Raw genomic sequence first — 16251 nt, 5'->3', positions numbered from 1 at the left:
TAGAATTGAAGTACAGGAAGATGGTTTAATGTTAAATCTGGTGTGAGACAAGGATGTACATTATCCCCTCTGTTATTCATTATCTATATGAATCACATTATGAAGGAAAGTGGTATTTAACATGATATCAAAATTGGAGATTTTAATGTCAGCTCTTTGCTTTATGTGGATGATGTTATACTTCTAAATAAATCCGCTACAAGTCTGCAAGATTCTCTGACTAAATTGAACAGCTATTGTAATAGATATGGTATGAAGGTCAGCAATAAAAAGACAAAGACAATGAAAATGGGCAGAATCATTGAAAATGTCAACTGTGTTGTGAATGGAGAACCTGTGGAACAAGTAAAACATTTTAGCTACTTAGGCACGATTTTTGCTGAAAATGGTAAATTAAATATAGAAATAGACAACAGAATCAGCAAAGCTGGTATAGTGGGAAGTCAATTGAATAAATTCATATGGAATAAGAGAGAAATTAGTCGGAACACTAAATTAGCTGTATAAAAGACAGTGTTCAAACCAGTTTTAACTTATGGATCTGAGAGCTGGGTCAGAAGTAAAACACTTGACCAAAGACTAGAGACCACATATATGAGAGTCCTAAGAAAGATTATAGGCGTGAACAGATGGCATCAATGGCAATATCATATTAAAAACGAGGATATTAGGAAAGAACTTGACATTGTCAGCATCCAGGAATGCGTTAGCAGAGCTAATCTCAGGTGGTATGGTCACTTAGACAGAATGGGTGAGGAAAGATTAGCAAAACAAGTGTTCTCTGCCAGGTTGGCAGCAAAACGACCCAGAGGAAGACCAAGATATAGGTGGATTGATACGGTACAAAGTGCCTTAGACGATAGAAATATAAGATCTGATAATGTTGGACTCTTGACAATTAACAGACTGATTTGGAGGAAAATTGTAGATAGGAAGTTAGTAATGATGTAATTTTTTTCATGTAGTACTATCATATCCTGTACACCCCTTGAGGGTACATGGCAGGAATTTGATGATGACGATAATCATCGTCGTCGTCATCATCTGACCTCCATGGAGTCAGATACTCATCGTAGGAGGTACACACTATCAGACACAATGCTCAACCAACCATTCCTTAAATTGATTCAATGTGTCAACATTCACAACACATTCCACTCACCATGCAAAGAACCTTCTCTTCACTCCTCTTGCTCACACCCTCCTTATACAGTTTCCAGCGATCATCTCTTATTCTACCCCCCAATATCCCATTCTATGAAAAATCTCTTCCATGTCAGACTGATAACAATCCCTGACTAGCTTATATGCCTCAATCATACCTCCCCCTTTCCTCCTATTTACGAGTCTTTGCAACTTACATTCTCTCAATCTGTCCTCGTACTCCACATTCCAAAGACCACTGATGGCCCTTAACAACATATCCTAGTCACCATGAAAACCTGGTGACCAAATCTGTGCACAATTATCAATATGAGGCCTGAACAAGGCCTTATGCAATGGCATCATAACCTCTCTATTTCTGCATGTCAGGGTCTGCTGCATCATTGCCATTATCCAATGTGACATCTCCACAACTTGAGCAATCTGGTCTCTGAATTTCAGGTTCTTGTCTGCCATCACTCATAGATCTCTCATCTCCTCAACTTTCTTTATAGTTTCTCCACCAAACATATGCTTTGCATCTCATCTTTTCTTACCAAATCTCAAAACCTTATACTTTGTAACATTGAACTGACAGTTTTACTTACCTGTCAATCTATTCAATCCTCCTGTAAGGCCATAACATCTACTTGACTCTACATTCCTCTCCTCAATTTTGCATTATCTGCAAACCACTGTATATCACTAGTTAAACTTTATCTGGATGATTTTCAATCGAAGGTGAGTTAGCCAATCTCAGATGGAGGTAACAGGGGTTTTTCTCCTGGAAACTCGGGATTTTCATCCCGCATACAGGCAAATCGGCCCTTCAGAACACACGCAATTTACAGACATAGCATACCGGTTGTGGTGGAGGTGGGTGGTAGATGGCGTTGATTCATAGTAGAGGTTCGGTGTAGTGGTTGAGACAGTTGTAGGTGTCCTCCCGCAATGAGTCTTCAGACTACTTGGAGGTGTCAGGAATAATAATAAACCCATCCCAATATCATTAACATACAAATGGAAAAACAATGGCCCCAAAACTGACTCCTGTGGTACACCACTAGTGATTTCCTCAATGCACCCTCATATACAACTTTCTGATATCTATTTGATGGTCAGTCATTGATCCAACTCAGAAGTCTGTTATCCAATCCCCTCTGTTTCAATTTATTTAACAGTTTATCGTGTGACAGTCTATCAAAAGCTTTTGCAAAATCCAAGTACACCAATGTATATGCATCTCCCCTGTCCAAGGTATTTGTCTCCTTGTTATACTACATAAGTTAATAAAACATGATTTTCCTTTAACAAATTCATGCTGATAACCACAGAGAATACTGCTGTTATCAATCCATTTCTGTATCCTGCTTCTCGCCAATCTCTCCAGTACCTTCACCACAACTTCAGATATATGGATTGGCCTATAATTTATAGCCACAGCCTTATCAAACCTTTATGCAGTGGAACAATTTTATCCTCCTTCCACTCCCTTGGAACCAGTGCTATTTATTAAATAGGCATGCCAATGCTATTGCCAATTCCAGGGAATTGGCAATAGAATAACCTTAATGTCTTCTTGACATTAAGGTTATTTATTTCCTCAAATACTTCCTGCTCACTCACAATTAAGCCATCCTCTCCTATGTACTCTATCTTACCATGCTTATTTTTTCTTCTACTTGCTACATATCTAAAATACTCTCTGGGGTTTTTCTTCACATGATTTGCTAATTTCTACTCATACTTAAATTTTGTTTTTCTTATTAACTGAGTCACTCTCCTAGCTTGTTCTTTATACTCTTCATGTAACTGATTATTACCATTAATCATCTTGTACTGCCTTCCAAAGTACTTTCCTCTTCTAGATTTCATGCTTAAATTCCTCATTCTTCCATTTTACACCTACTTTATTCAGCCTTTTGGCCTTCATAATATATTCACAGATTAATGCTGTTATGTATTTCTTTGTCAGTTCCCAAGCAGCATTCATATCCTTACCGCTTAACTTCTCATTCCATGCTATAGCTCCAAGCTGTCTCCTAAGCTTGTCACAATCATCAGCCTTATAATTCTACATATATCCTTTCCTCACATAAAACTGCATATGGATAGTCACAACCCGGGTGATCACTAAATAATCACTCTCATCAACTGGAGGAAAGTGTGAAACCTCATTCTGATGTAATGATCAGATCTAAACTAACGATCCTCGCCTGTCCTTTTTTACATTAATCCAAGTTGTTTATACATTTCTTCATCACCATCTTCCATATTCCCTGCCCTTAGCGACATCCAACTAAATATCACTTTCTGTTGACCTCCACCTCATATCACACTGCCTCAAAACCATTGCCACTAATTCCCTCTTTCATATATATCTTATGTGGACATAATTCTCCTGCTATCAGCAGCAGCAATTCCCCCCCCCCCTCTTCCTGTCCTTTCTATTCTTGCAAAAAAAACAGTGTATCCTTTCATTTCTATTCCCGTTAGAATATCATCTTCATTCAACCATGTTTCACTTATTCCAATTATTTCGGGGTAAACAAACTCATTCAGTGAAACCATTTCATCTCTCTTATTTCTAATACTTCTGGCATTTGTAAACAAACAAACAGAGCAATTCATTTCTAGGTCTATAACTAGTCTTATCCAAGCCACTTGGTGGTTGTGATTTCCCTACTGCCCAATCACCTTTATCACCACTTACGACATATATCTGCTCAATCTCAACCTCCGCACCATATCACAATATAGTCCATCTTCATACACACATTCGCTGCCACTTTCAAAATCCAATCTCCCTATGCCATGTCTCCCTGCCCATTTATCTTCAATTTTCATGTCATTCTTATCATCTGATTCCTTTTTACAATATTCTTATATGCTTTTCTCCAAAGTGAAAGCTTTTCTAACATATTTCAATAAAGACATCTGGTGAAGTTATGTATTGCATGTGTGTGCATTATGTTTCATTGAGTCATTTTTGATTTCTGGTAATTCTATAAACACCATTCGGATCTGTCCCTGGCCATATCTTCCAGAATTTCCAAGCACATTGCAGTTGCTTCTTTAACTTCATCCACCCATCTAATTTTTGGTCTTCCTCTTCTCCTGCTTCCATCACTCTCCTTGCATAATATGTCCAAAGTATGACAATTTTTACTTGATGTTCATAGCTTCGAGGGAGCAATCTGGCTTTATTCTGTCTATCACTGACTTATTGGTTTGCTTTGTGGTCCACGGTATTTTCAGTAAGCATTTCCAAATCCATAATTCAAATACATCTATCTTCATTCTTTCACTCGTTCTCAGGGTCCAACTTTCACATCCATACAGCACCACAGGGAATACCACTGCTTTCACAATTCTGATTTTTGTTACGATGCTAATATCTTTAAAGATCTTGCTCAATTGTGTCATTGCTTTTCTTCTGAGTAATAATCTTCTTCTAACTTCTTCAGTACAATAACCATCTTTATGAATTCAGGATCCTAGGAGCACAAAATTGTTAACTACTTCCATTTTCTCCTCATCTACTTCAAAATCATTAAGTTCACATGTTGTCATAACTTTTGCCTTTTTGAGGTTAAAACCACAAAAAGACAAAAGTTATAGCAACATGTGAACAAGTAAGTTTAAGGCTGTATTTAGCACTTTCTTCTTTAACTTTCATAATAAGTTCCTCCAAATCTTCTTTGCATTCTGCTAGCAAGGTGGTATCATCGGCATACTTCAAATTATTTTAATTCCAATTGAAGACTCCTCCAATCCTCCATTCTTAAAATGTATTCTGTACAAGTTAAACAGGTACCGAGATAAAATACATCCTTGTCGTACCCCTTTACCTATTGTAAAATACTCAGTTTCTCCAACATCTGTTTGGACAGTAGCTTCTTGTTCATAATAAAGATTCCTCAGTAGGATAATGAAATGCTCTTGTACTACCATTGTTCTTAACACATTCCACATTTTCATACGATCTACAGAGTCAAAAGCCTTACTACATCCCATTCTTTAATGTTAGTACTTTACACTTCACAGTGTAAAGTGTTAACATTAATTTTAGTGCATATCACTTCCATAACCTCTAATATTTCTTACACTAAATTTAAGGAGTTGACTGTTAACAGATATAACTTCCATTCATTATTAAAAAAAATTATGGAAACAACTACCATGTTACAGTAAAACTTCAGTTTAAATATAAACTAAAATAATTACTCGACATTTCAACCTTCACATTAAAGTCATTATCTAGAGTATAGGTGGCCAACAGCAAGCCCGCAGACTGCATGCATAACGCGATTTTGTGTGGCCTGCGGCAGGATAAAAACTATATTAAATTATATGTGTATTATCAAATTTAGCTATTAGTTTTGACCACAGATTTTCTGATTGCTAGCTATATTTATTATTTCTGATGATGGAAACAATTTATGTTCTTAACAAGGAATCAAAATTGCTTTAAAATTTATAAATGTTAATGCTTCTCTGTGCAAGTTGTAATAGTGGGAGTGGTAGATTTCTATGTGCTCCAGAGTAACGCATCGTTGAAAGTCACTTGCTCTGCTCTGGTTACAGTGATCAGTTTCAGAGACTCAGTTTCAAGTATTTTATATTGTTCTCCCAGTAGTAAAATGATTTAACAAATATAGTAATTCAATACATATAACTATTGCCTTGAAAAAATGTAGTTTATTTTTATTTAAGTTCTGTCTAAAAGTGTGCAGCCCGTGATGCTACCACTCATCATATATTGGCCCTCGTATAGAATGAAGTTGGCCACGCCTGATCTAGAGTATACATATATATATATATATAAAGAAACATTGATAAAATCAAATGCACAATTCCTATCTGGAAAAAAAACAAACAAAAAAAAAACCCATTAAATTTACAATTTTGGTGAAGCAGGCCTCTCAGATCATGCTCTCAGCACCCTACACAAAACTGATTGGCAAAGTACCTGTTCTTTACATCATACAAAAGCCTGGTATGAACACAAATTTAAATAAGCCTGTGAAATTTTGATCAACCATCCTAATCTTAACAATAATGATGGCATAAAAATCCAAAGAATTTGGATGGCATACATTCAGCCCGCTTAAGTTCAAGTTTTTCAGCAAACTCTTTCTTTAGGACTAAGCAATAATTTCAGCTCTTATTGGACACCATCCATACTGTTTTGCTCTAATTTATATGTGCACTTATTTGAGTAATTATATGAGAGCTTGTTGTTCTCTAGCTTAATGTATCTCTTAATGATTTGTTAACTGAATAATATATACATGTAAAAACAAGATTTGTTAACCAGATAATAATAATAACAGGACTCTAGCTTTCATGTAGTAGTAAGTGTTTTTTTTTTTCACTAGAGGTCAGGCCAGTAGTTTTAATAGTTGATAAAATTAATGTAATTTTAGCATACCATGTAGATTGTAATACAGCTTGTTTCTTTGTATATATGTGTATACTCCAGATGATGACTTTATGTGAAGGTCAAAATGTCGAGTGATTATTTTAGTTTATATTAAACTGCAGTTTTACTATTAATGCGGTAGTTGTTTCCATAATTTTTTAACAATGAATGCTGATCATTACTATATTTCCTCCATGTAACCATGAAGGAAAGGTATAATAACTTCTGTATAAAAATTCCATATTATTAACTGAATAATGATACCATTTAAAGAAAGAAAGGGACTTGTTAGGACTAAGTATTTAACTGTGCTCTAAGCATTTATTGTGAATCTGAATCAACCAGCTGTCAATTGAAGCACAATTTCATGAATATCCTTTTCTTTGATAAATATTTATTTACTGTGTGTGTGTGTGTGTGTGTGTGTGTGTGTGTGTGTGTGTGTGTGTGTGTGTGTGTGTGTGTGTGTGTGTGTGTGTGTGTGTGTGTATAGCAAGGGAAGGAGGTAAAACCCAAGTCACACCTCCTATTTGGTGCTCCCATGGAAAATGGGTATATTTCCAGTAAGCTAGCATGGCTGGAAAAGCATGTTAGAGCCAAATACACAATATGTGGATTATTGATGATTATGCAAGGAATAAGAGATACAGAAAAATCATATAGTGCAACCTCCATTCTTTTTTCTCAAAGAGAAGCTATGAAGCTTGTCAGTGAAAGCCTTCAAGGAAGCCCACAAGCTAAAAGAGGAAGTAGAAGACATGCAAAAAATCAACTCTGGAGAAACCCACACATTATACCCACTTACAATGTTTATACTCTGTTGAAATCAGGAAAATTTCATGGACTCTGCACTAGAGCAGAGTCAGCAAACCTTAATGCAGTCTGCATCCAAGACCAGATTTTGAATGGAATGATGTCACATCAAATTGCAAAAAATGGACTTGCATCTCTACATCAGCAGACAAATCTGGTAATGGAGGAATCCTAGTCAACAAAAGGATCTACAGTCACATCTTATCTATCCAAAGTTTCTGAGAGAATAATGGCAATAACTTTAAACTCTAATCTCAAAACAACAATAACCTGTACCTATGCACCCACTAAGACTTCAGATGAAAACTCCAAGAATACGTTCTACAATCAACTCTCAGACTTTCTCTATACTGTCCCAACACACAATCTCCACATCATAGGTGGAGATTTCAATGCACAAGTAAGAGCATATGTTTCAGGAATCACAAAAAATATAGTGCCTTTCGTGTACCACAATATAACAAATGAAAATGAAGATCTTATAGATGAATTATGATATATACAATCCATCCATGAAGCAGCAGCAAAATTTGGCCACCGAGACTTCATCTTCTCAAAGGACATGAGTAACAAACCACTGAAGAACTGATAAAGTAATGCAATGACATCAAGTAGCAATATAGGAATCAGAAGATGCACAATCTACACATTGAAATAAAAGAACTCAATGATTAAGTATATATGGCCTTTTGAAATGACAAGGAAACTATATCCAGGCTAGCAAAAATTAGAACTATATCAAAAGACCAAATAAAGATTAAGATTAAGACAAAAATCAAGAACTCTTAGTTTGGAAGAACCACTTGGAAATGCAATTGAATAACTGAGCACTGAACTTCATTACAGGTGCCTTGCTAGAAATAATAATCCATAAATAACTTCCCATTATTTGTATCAATTTTACAATGAAAGAATTTGAAACTGCACTAAAAACCCAAAATAATGTGAATGCACTTGAACTAGATGGTATAATAGCAGAGGCTATTAAACATGGAGGAAAAGAGCTTTGAAAACAACTGTTAAATATCTGTAATACAGCTCTGGCTACATCAAACATTCCACAAGATCAATAATACAAATACCCAAAAATCTATAAACGGATGCTTCAAAACCAAATTGGACTATATGCAATACCTATTCTATTTAAAAATCTGGCAGGTTTCTTGAAAAATGGAAGCACTGTTGAACACATCTACCGCCTTAGAAGGATCAAGAGATAAAAATTTCCCTTAATCTTAAACTTCACAGATTTCTCAAAAGCCTTCAACTCAATCAAGAGACACGGGATGTTCAAAATTCTCAATTATTATGGCATACTCTTTAAAATAATCAAAGCAATAGCAGAACTGTATCAGAATTATTATGCAAGAGTAATGGTTAATGAAGAGATGACAGAACTTTCCTATTTTCACTGGAGTTGTTCAGGAAGACTCTGTGGCACCATATATTGGTATTATCATCTTGATCATGTATTTAGACTCACAGGAAATAGATATGGAATAACTGTTGAAGATTCAGCAGCACAAATCCACATAAGTAGTCTTTTTTTTGCAGATGATGATGTACTGATTGACTCTAACATTCAGATTGCCCCAAAATCCTCTTCTTTTTCTTAATCTTCCCCTCTTCTACTTATTATGGTGTCAAGGTATGTATTCCTGTAACTATATTCAAGGATAAGGTGGTTAGCCCTATGCCCCCCCCCCCAGTGTGTCCTATGTCTGTAGATGCATGTGTTCACGGGGCCAGTTTGCCTGTTCTGAAGGACAAAAAACCTGAGTTTCCAGGAGAAAAAAAACTCTATCTCTGTATGAGACTGGCTAATTCACGGTTAGTCAAAAGAGACCAGATAAAGGTTCCTCATGCCATAGACGGGAATCGAATCTGACCTTTGTCTTTCTGACCAAAGGGCTTCGTCTATACTGACTGAGCTAAGGAGGATCTTTGAAAAAAGTGCAGCACTGATTGGGATTAGCAGTCAATAGCAGTAAAGCTAAAGTCCTAAAGAACTAAGAAAGAAATAAAGGAAATATTAGGCTAAATGACCACATTCTGGAAGAAGTAAATGATTTTCCATAAAAGTCTAACTAATATCTGGAAATCCAATATAATCACTACAAATACTAAAATTTGTCTGTACAAAACCAGTCAAGCCATATTTATATATGGTGCCAGCCATGAAACATGACTACTCAGCAAGCAATCAATATCATCAATAGTTGGGACAACATGCCTTCAAACAATACTAGGATATATTATATTATAATACTAGGATTACATGGCAAGTTCGAATTCCTAACTGTTGTTCTTGAAGAAAGCCAGCAAAAAACAATTTTTTAAAAAATGGCCTTGAGATGGTTGGAACATCAGCTATACATCCACCTTCACCTATGTTCAATGTTCTTGCTCTCTGCAGGCCAACTAATAGATACAGAGAAAAAGAAAGACCAAGAAAACAGTTTTTGGCAATGCATAAGCAAACTTCTTTTTGAAGATGGGGTCATGAAACCATCCAACATTTAACAAAACAGAACAACCTGGCTCACTTTCATTTAATAGACTACAGAATATATTATTTATTTATTTTGCCTGACCTTCATGGAGTCACAAGACTCATTGTGGGAGGACAACACAAAGGCCATCAATAGCACCCCTTAAATTCATTCAATGTCTGCAAGTTCACTACCCTCTCAGGCAATGCATTCCATGCTCCTACCACTCTCATTTGCAACGTCCAGCGATGATCCTTGTCCTTGCTCCTTCTCCTCGTTCTACCATATGAAAAATATCCTCAGTGTGAACACAATAATAACCCTTCAAAAGCTTAAATGCCTTGATCATATCTCTCATTTGTCTTCTATCCACCAAACCTTTGCAGTCTTCATGCCTTTAGTCAGTTCTCATAATCAACATTGTACAGTCCTGATATCATTTTTGTTATCCATCTCTGCACCCTCTCCAAGGTTACTTCATTCCCTTCAAATCCCAGTGACCAGATCTGAGCACAGAAATACAGATGTGCTCTGATCAAAGTTTTATACAATTTGACCACCACTCTTATCTCTTGTGGTCAGTATCCTCCTCAACATTGCAGCGATTTTCTGATGTTTCCCAACCTTTGCAATATGTCCTCACAACTTCAAATCTCTATCAACATTCACCCTGAGATTTCTTGCTTCCTCCACTTCTTCCAGTATAGCCCCACCAAGTGAGTGTCAAATATCCCATCTGTGGATCCTAAATTTTAAAACTATATATGTATTTATTTATTATTAATGCATGAAACTTCCAGGGAGTCAAAAGACTCATTGAGGGAGGACACCAACACCATTAGTATTTTCATAGACGATCACAAACATCCATGCCCACAGCGGGAATCAAACCCACAGCCTTTTGGCTGGAGAGTAGATATGCTACCCAGTCGGCCAACCAGGCTGGTCAATATTTAGTTGCATTAAACTGATATCCCCAGTCATCTGTCTACCTTTCAGCCTATTCAAATCCTTTTGAAGAGTGAAAATATCAGTACTATTACTAATAACATTCCCAAGCTACACATCATCTGCAAACAACTGAACATCTCCCTGTAGACCTGTGACAATATCACTGACATAAAGATTGAACAGCAATTGTCCCAGTACTGACCTCTGTAGGACTCCACTTGTACTTACCTACTCCCTGATACTGCTCCCCCCCATATACAACTCTTTGATATCTACCAGAGAGCCAACTACCAATCCAATCAACTAACCTGATATCCAAACCCATAGGTTGCAATTTAAAAATCAACTTGTCAAGTGACACCCTGTCAAATAACTTTGAAAAATCCAAAAAAATGACAGTGTATGCCTTACTCTCATCCACTGCTCTTATTACGCTATTGTAAAAGGTTACCAGATTACTAAAACAAGAGCACCCTTTAATCCATGCTTTCATCTACCCAATTATGTATATATAAGTTCTTGCCAATTTCTCCAGAATCTTAACTACAGAAGAAATACAAATCTTAAAGTTTATATCAGTTAAATTCTAAATTTCTATATGGAATGTATTTAGAATGCATAATAATAATGGTTAAATGATTTAATTAAATCAACAGGACAGTAAAAATAGTAGTTACTTGTTCTGGTGTCTCAAACATTTTCTCCAAATTAACTACCCCTGGATGATGAATGTTTTGAAGAATTGAGACCTCATTTTTCAGCTGTGCTTCCTGCTTGGTTGGAAATCTCAGCTTGTCAATAACCTTAATAGCTACCGTCCTACCACTTGTTCTGTGAACACCTACAATATATTAATGACAGCTTGTTTTAATGCAAACAAATCTTTAGCTTATGTCTAAATATATAAACTTTCATATGATGTTATTTTAAACAACATTAGGAGAAAACAAACATGAAGGGACTTAGGAATATGAAAATGAGAAGTGAGAATATGATTGAGAGGGAAGGGGCTGATGATTTTATTCAGATAGATACCAAAATGTTTACAAAAAATACCCCTAAAAGTTGACAAACAGTATGATACACAATGCATTGTTAAAGAGAATTTTTTTAATGATGATCTCATCCAAGAAAGACTATAAATCTATGGCACTACAGCATACTAATATCAAGGAGTAGGCTAAGCATTTCAATTCATTTCCTGCCTGTACTAAATGAATTGAGTAAAGGTAATAAGTGTACTGGTGACTAAAGACACATCCTTCATGATGCCTATTATGAAAACATGATAACAATTTATTTAAAATAAACAATAGGCTTCATTTCGGCGATGTAAAACATTATTTAAATTAAGGGGATATTAAATCCCACATTGTTTTAAAACCAAATAAGAAACTCAAAGATCGGAATCAAAGAGTTCCATGCTGAATATAGTAACTATAAATGTATCGGTGACTACTAGCGTAAGCTAAGCACGGAGCACAAACTAGGGCAACTCGTTGCAAAAGGTGGAGAAAGTTCTGATCGCTATTCTTAGTATTTTCCATAATGTAAAACCCATCTTCTGGGAGATGGGTGATGTTATACATTATGGTGGGAGGTCACTACCCAGACCTGTTTCGATCTTTATTGAGATCTCATCAGTGAGTAGCTAGACCAAAGTATAATACTAAGGGTATAGCGAAAAGAACTTATATACTCTGCTATACGAGTTGTCAAAAAGGTGCACCCATAAATTATTTAAAATAAAGAGCCAATAGGCTTCGTTTCGGTGATGTAAAACATTATCTAAATTAAGGGGATATTAAATCCCACATTGTTTTAAAACCAAATAAGAAACTCAAAGATCGGAATCAGAGTTTCATGCCGAATATAATAACTATAAACGTATCGGCAACTACTAGCGTAAGCTAAGCACATAGTACAAACTAGGGCAACTCATTGCAAAGGTTAGTCTAGCTACTCACTGATGAGATCTCAATAAAGATCGAAACCGGTCTGGGTAGTGACCTTCCATCATAATGTATAACATCATACATCTCCTAGGAGATGGGTTTTACATTATGGAAAATACTAAGAATAACGATCAGAACTTTCTCCACCTTTGCAACGAGTTGCCCTAGTTTGTACTACGTGCTTAGCTTACGCTAGTATTCACCGATGCGTTTATAGTTACAATATTCAGCATGAAACTCTTTGATTCCGATCTTTGAGTTTCTTATTTGGTTTTAAAACAATGTGGGATTTAATATCCCCTTAATTTAAATAATGATAACAATGAAAACAGTCAGTTATTCTGTACTCATATGATTTTAGGTTACTATTAGTACCTTGGGGTGTGAAGTTAAACACAACTATGATTGTACATTTTTGTTGTTGTTTTTTTGTTGCAATCCCATCCTCAATAATGATAAATGTATAACAGAGGCTGTATCTTTATCATACATTTATCATTATTAAGAGGAACCTCCATTCCTCCATTATGTCTGAAGCCTCATCACATGATACCTGAACTATCCATACAATATCTATCATACCTCTCCTTGAGCACAACGACCAGCAAAGTACTCACAACAGATTAGGCAATCCACTCCACTCATTCATCACTCTTCACATGAAAATTCTAGTCCTTATATCCTTGATAACCACACTCAAACTCAATTTCCCAAGATGACTCCTTGTTTTTCTCCCTTTTGCAAAGTGTTAAAATCTTTCCTTTACATCAACCCAACAAAATCCTTTTAGTAATTTAAATGTTTATATCATGTGGAGTATGAAGATAGACTGAAAGAATGTAAATTGCAAAACCTCATGAACAGGAGGAGGGGAGATAGGATTAAGATATATATGGTAGTCAGGGATTGTTACCAGGTTAATATTGAAAAAATTTTAATGAGAGAGAAGGGAGGGGGGTAAAACAAGAGGCCATCCCTGGAAACTGTATAAGGAAGATGTAAGCAGATAAGTGAGAAAAAGGTTCTTTGCATGGAGACCTGAGAGTGTAATGCATTGCCAGTGTGTTATGAATGTAGATACATTGAATAAGTTTAAAGCATGGTTGGATGAGATTTGTGTGTAGTAGTGTGTACCTCCCATGATGAATCATCTGACTCCATGGAGGTCAGATGCTAATAACAATAATAATTTCCTTTCAAATAATTTTCTGTATTATTTATGTACAAATTAAACAGCAGTGATCCAAGAAAAGAGATTTGAAGAACTGCTAGCTACCTGCTTTCCTCCTGAATTCTACTCTTCCATATACTATTCTATTCTTTGATACCTTCCCTCAGTTATCTTCATATCCAACTTCATTCATTTTAATTTGTGTATCAGAGATCCATGTACTATCCTGTCAAACACCTGTGCAAATACCAGCAATATCATAGAGAAGTCATTCCCTTTATACAAATAACCATCACATAAAGAGTTAGTAAATTGCTAAGGCATACTTGACCTACCCTTTACAAAGCCATGTCCCCTCCTCAATGGAATATTATCTTCTAATACAGCCAATTCTGAATTCTATATGTGACCAACTTTTCCAGAACTTTTACCACCCACACTCCCAAGATACCGATATTAGAAATTTATGCAATGGAGCTATTATACTCTCCTTCCATTCTCTTAAGACTTTACCTGAGCTGCAACTTAAACTAATATCTCATCTAATCCCAGATATTCCCCAGAGAAAAATAATTTATTTATTGATTTTACCAATATTTCATTGGATTTTCAACCAGCATTCTCAGAGCACCAAATTACCAATGTGTCAGACACACAGCACTTAATTACATAGTTGTAGAAACAATTCAAACTGTAACTGAAAACGAACTAATGCCCTAACAAGACACCCACTAAGGGGAAGATGAGAAATCAAAAGTTAATTCAGAAAAGTCAAGCTAAATGGGATCTTAGAATGACAGTATAGTGATGGCTCTGCAGCATTACAGCAAATTCTCTGCCATACAGCTGTCCTATTCCATTTAACAATGTGTGAAGGCATGCCCAGAGTGTGGTCTCCCAGTTCTGACTTGCCATACAGATGGCTGTGTACACAGATTTTATGTTCTTCAAGGTGAATGTTAACAGATCTTCCAGTCTATCCAAAGTAGGCTAAGCTGCAGACACAAAGAACTTTATAAATCTACATATGCAACTCCAAGAATGAAACTGATCTGTAGGAGAATGGATGTGTGAATTAAAAATGGTATAGAGATTACATTTGCAGATAACTTCAGCTCTCTTCAACCTCAATAAACATGCTGCATTAATTTGCTAAAGATCTGAGACTGCCATTCTAAGACCACATTTGGCCTAACTTTTTCTGAAAGAAACTTCATTTTTATTAATCTGTAGTCAGTGCACTGTTAGCACATTAGTTCCGTTTCATATACAATTTGAATTGTTTCTATAAATATATTTCATTAAGTGCTATATGTGTACCACAGCAGAAGGGGAAATCGCATTGTGATTTTGCGATTCTGAGAATGCTCATTGGAAATCCAGTAAAATATCAATAAATTCTTTTATTTTCCTCTGGCACTGTTTATAACATGAAGTATTATAATGAACAACAACTAACACCTAAGTCCATCTACACATCATTAGTTCCTGTGAGGTCTGGTATAATAATGTCTTCACTTGAATGAGACTCTTGCAAAGTGGTTGTTCAGTAACATCTATTTGTCTGCTTCTGTTACCTCACTTCCATCAGTACTCATTAAAGTTACCCTTTCACAGTCAATCTTCTTTTAATTGTCGCAATAGTGAGAACTCTTTGGGATTTCTTGGGACCTGCTCAGCTACCTTCTTTTCATGATCCAATTTTTGCCTTACCATGCCAGTCACTTTTCTTGTCCAATCAGAGACAACCTTAGTTAAGAATAGATCTTCTGATTCCATAACTAGATTCAGCACTCTTCCTGAGTCCCCTCCATCATATGCTGTTTCAAGTAATTATCTCTCAGTAGATGAATAAATTCTATTTCCTTCCTGACATGCGATTCCCCCCTTCCAATCTATGTACACATAATTGAAGCCTCTTCCTCCATAATCATTACTCAAACTGAACTCATGTTAATCTGAAAATGCATGTCTTCTACATCATCGCTTGGCCTATAGCAGCAACCAACTGTATATTTTATCCCACTGACTCTATCTCACACCAGACTGTCTCAAATGAACTACTAACGACACCACTAATCTCTATTTTTGTCTGCAAATTATGTGCTATCATCAGCAATATCGTTTCCCCCTCCCTCCATCCTATTATCTCTTTCCTCCCTAAAAATACAATATCATTCGCATTCTATTCCTGTAACTACATCATCTGCTTTAAGCCAAGTTTATAACTTTAGGGGAGGCTGCACCAATCAATGCAAAAAATCCTATTATTCCTGATAATTCTAGCATTAGTATACATAA

At 35.9% G+C, this 16251-nt stretch overlaps 1 protein-coding gene across 1 annotated transcript in view; it reads right to left on the bottom strand.

Annotated features, from left to right (window-relative positions):
- Positions 1-16251, bottom strand: part of LOC150102169 (serine/threonine-protein kinase D1-like) — a 250179-nt gene that overhangs the window by 73419 nt on the left and 160509 nt on the right. The window contains exon 14 of the mRNA XM_090399630.1: positions 11502-11665. Within this exon, the coding sequence (XP_090255756.1) occupies positions 11502-11665 (164 nt within the window). The remainder of the gene's footprint in view (positions 1-11501; positions 11666-16251) is intronic.

Source organism: Typopeltis vanoorti, chromosome 10, assembly GCF_054136105.1.
Source record: "Typopeltis vanoorti isolate ZY-2024b chromosome 10, IOZ_Tvanoo_1.0, whole genome shotgun sequence".
Lineage (NCBI taxonomy): Eukaryota > Metazoa > Arthropoda > Arachnida > Uropygi > Thelyphonidae > Typopeltis > Typopeltis vanoorti.
The sequence above is the reverse complement of the archived record's forward strand: the minus strand, read 5'-3'. Positions and strand labels throughout refer to the sequence as shown.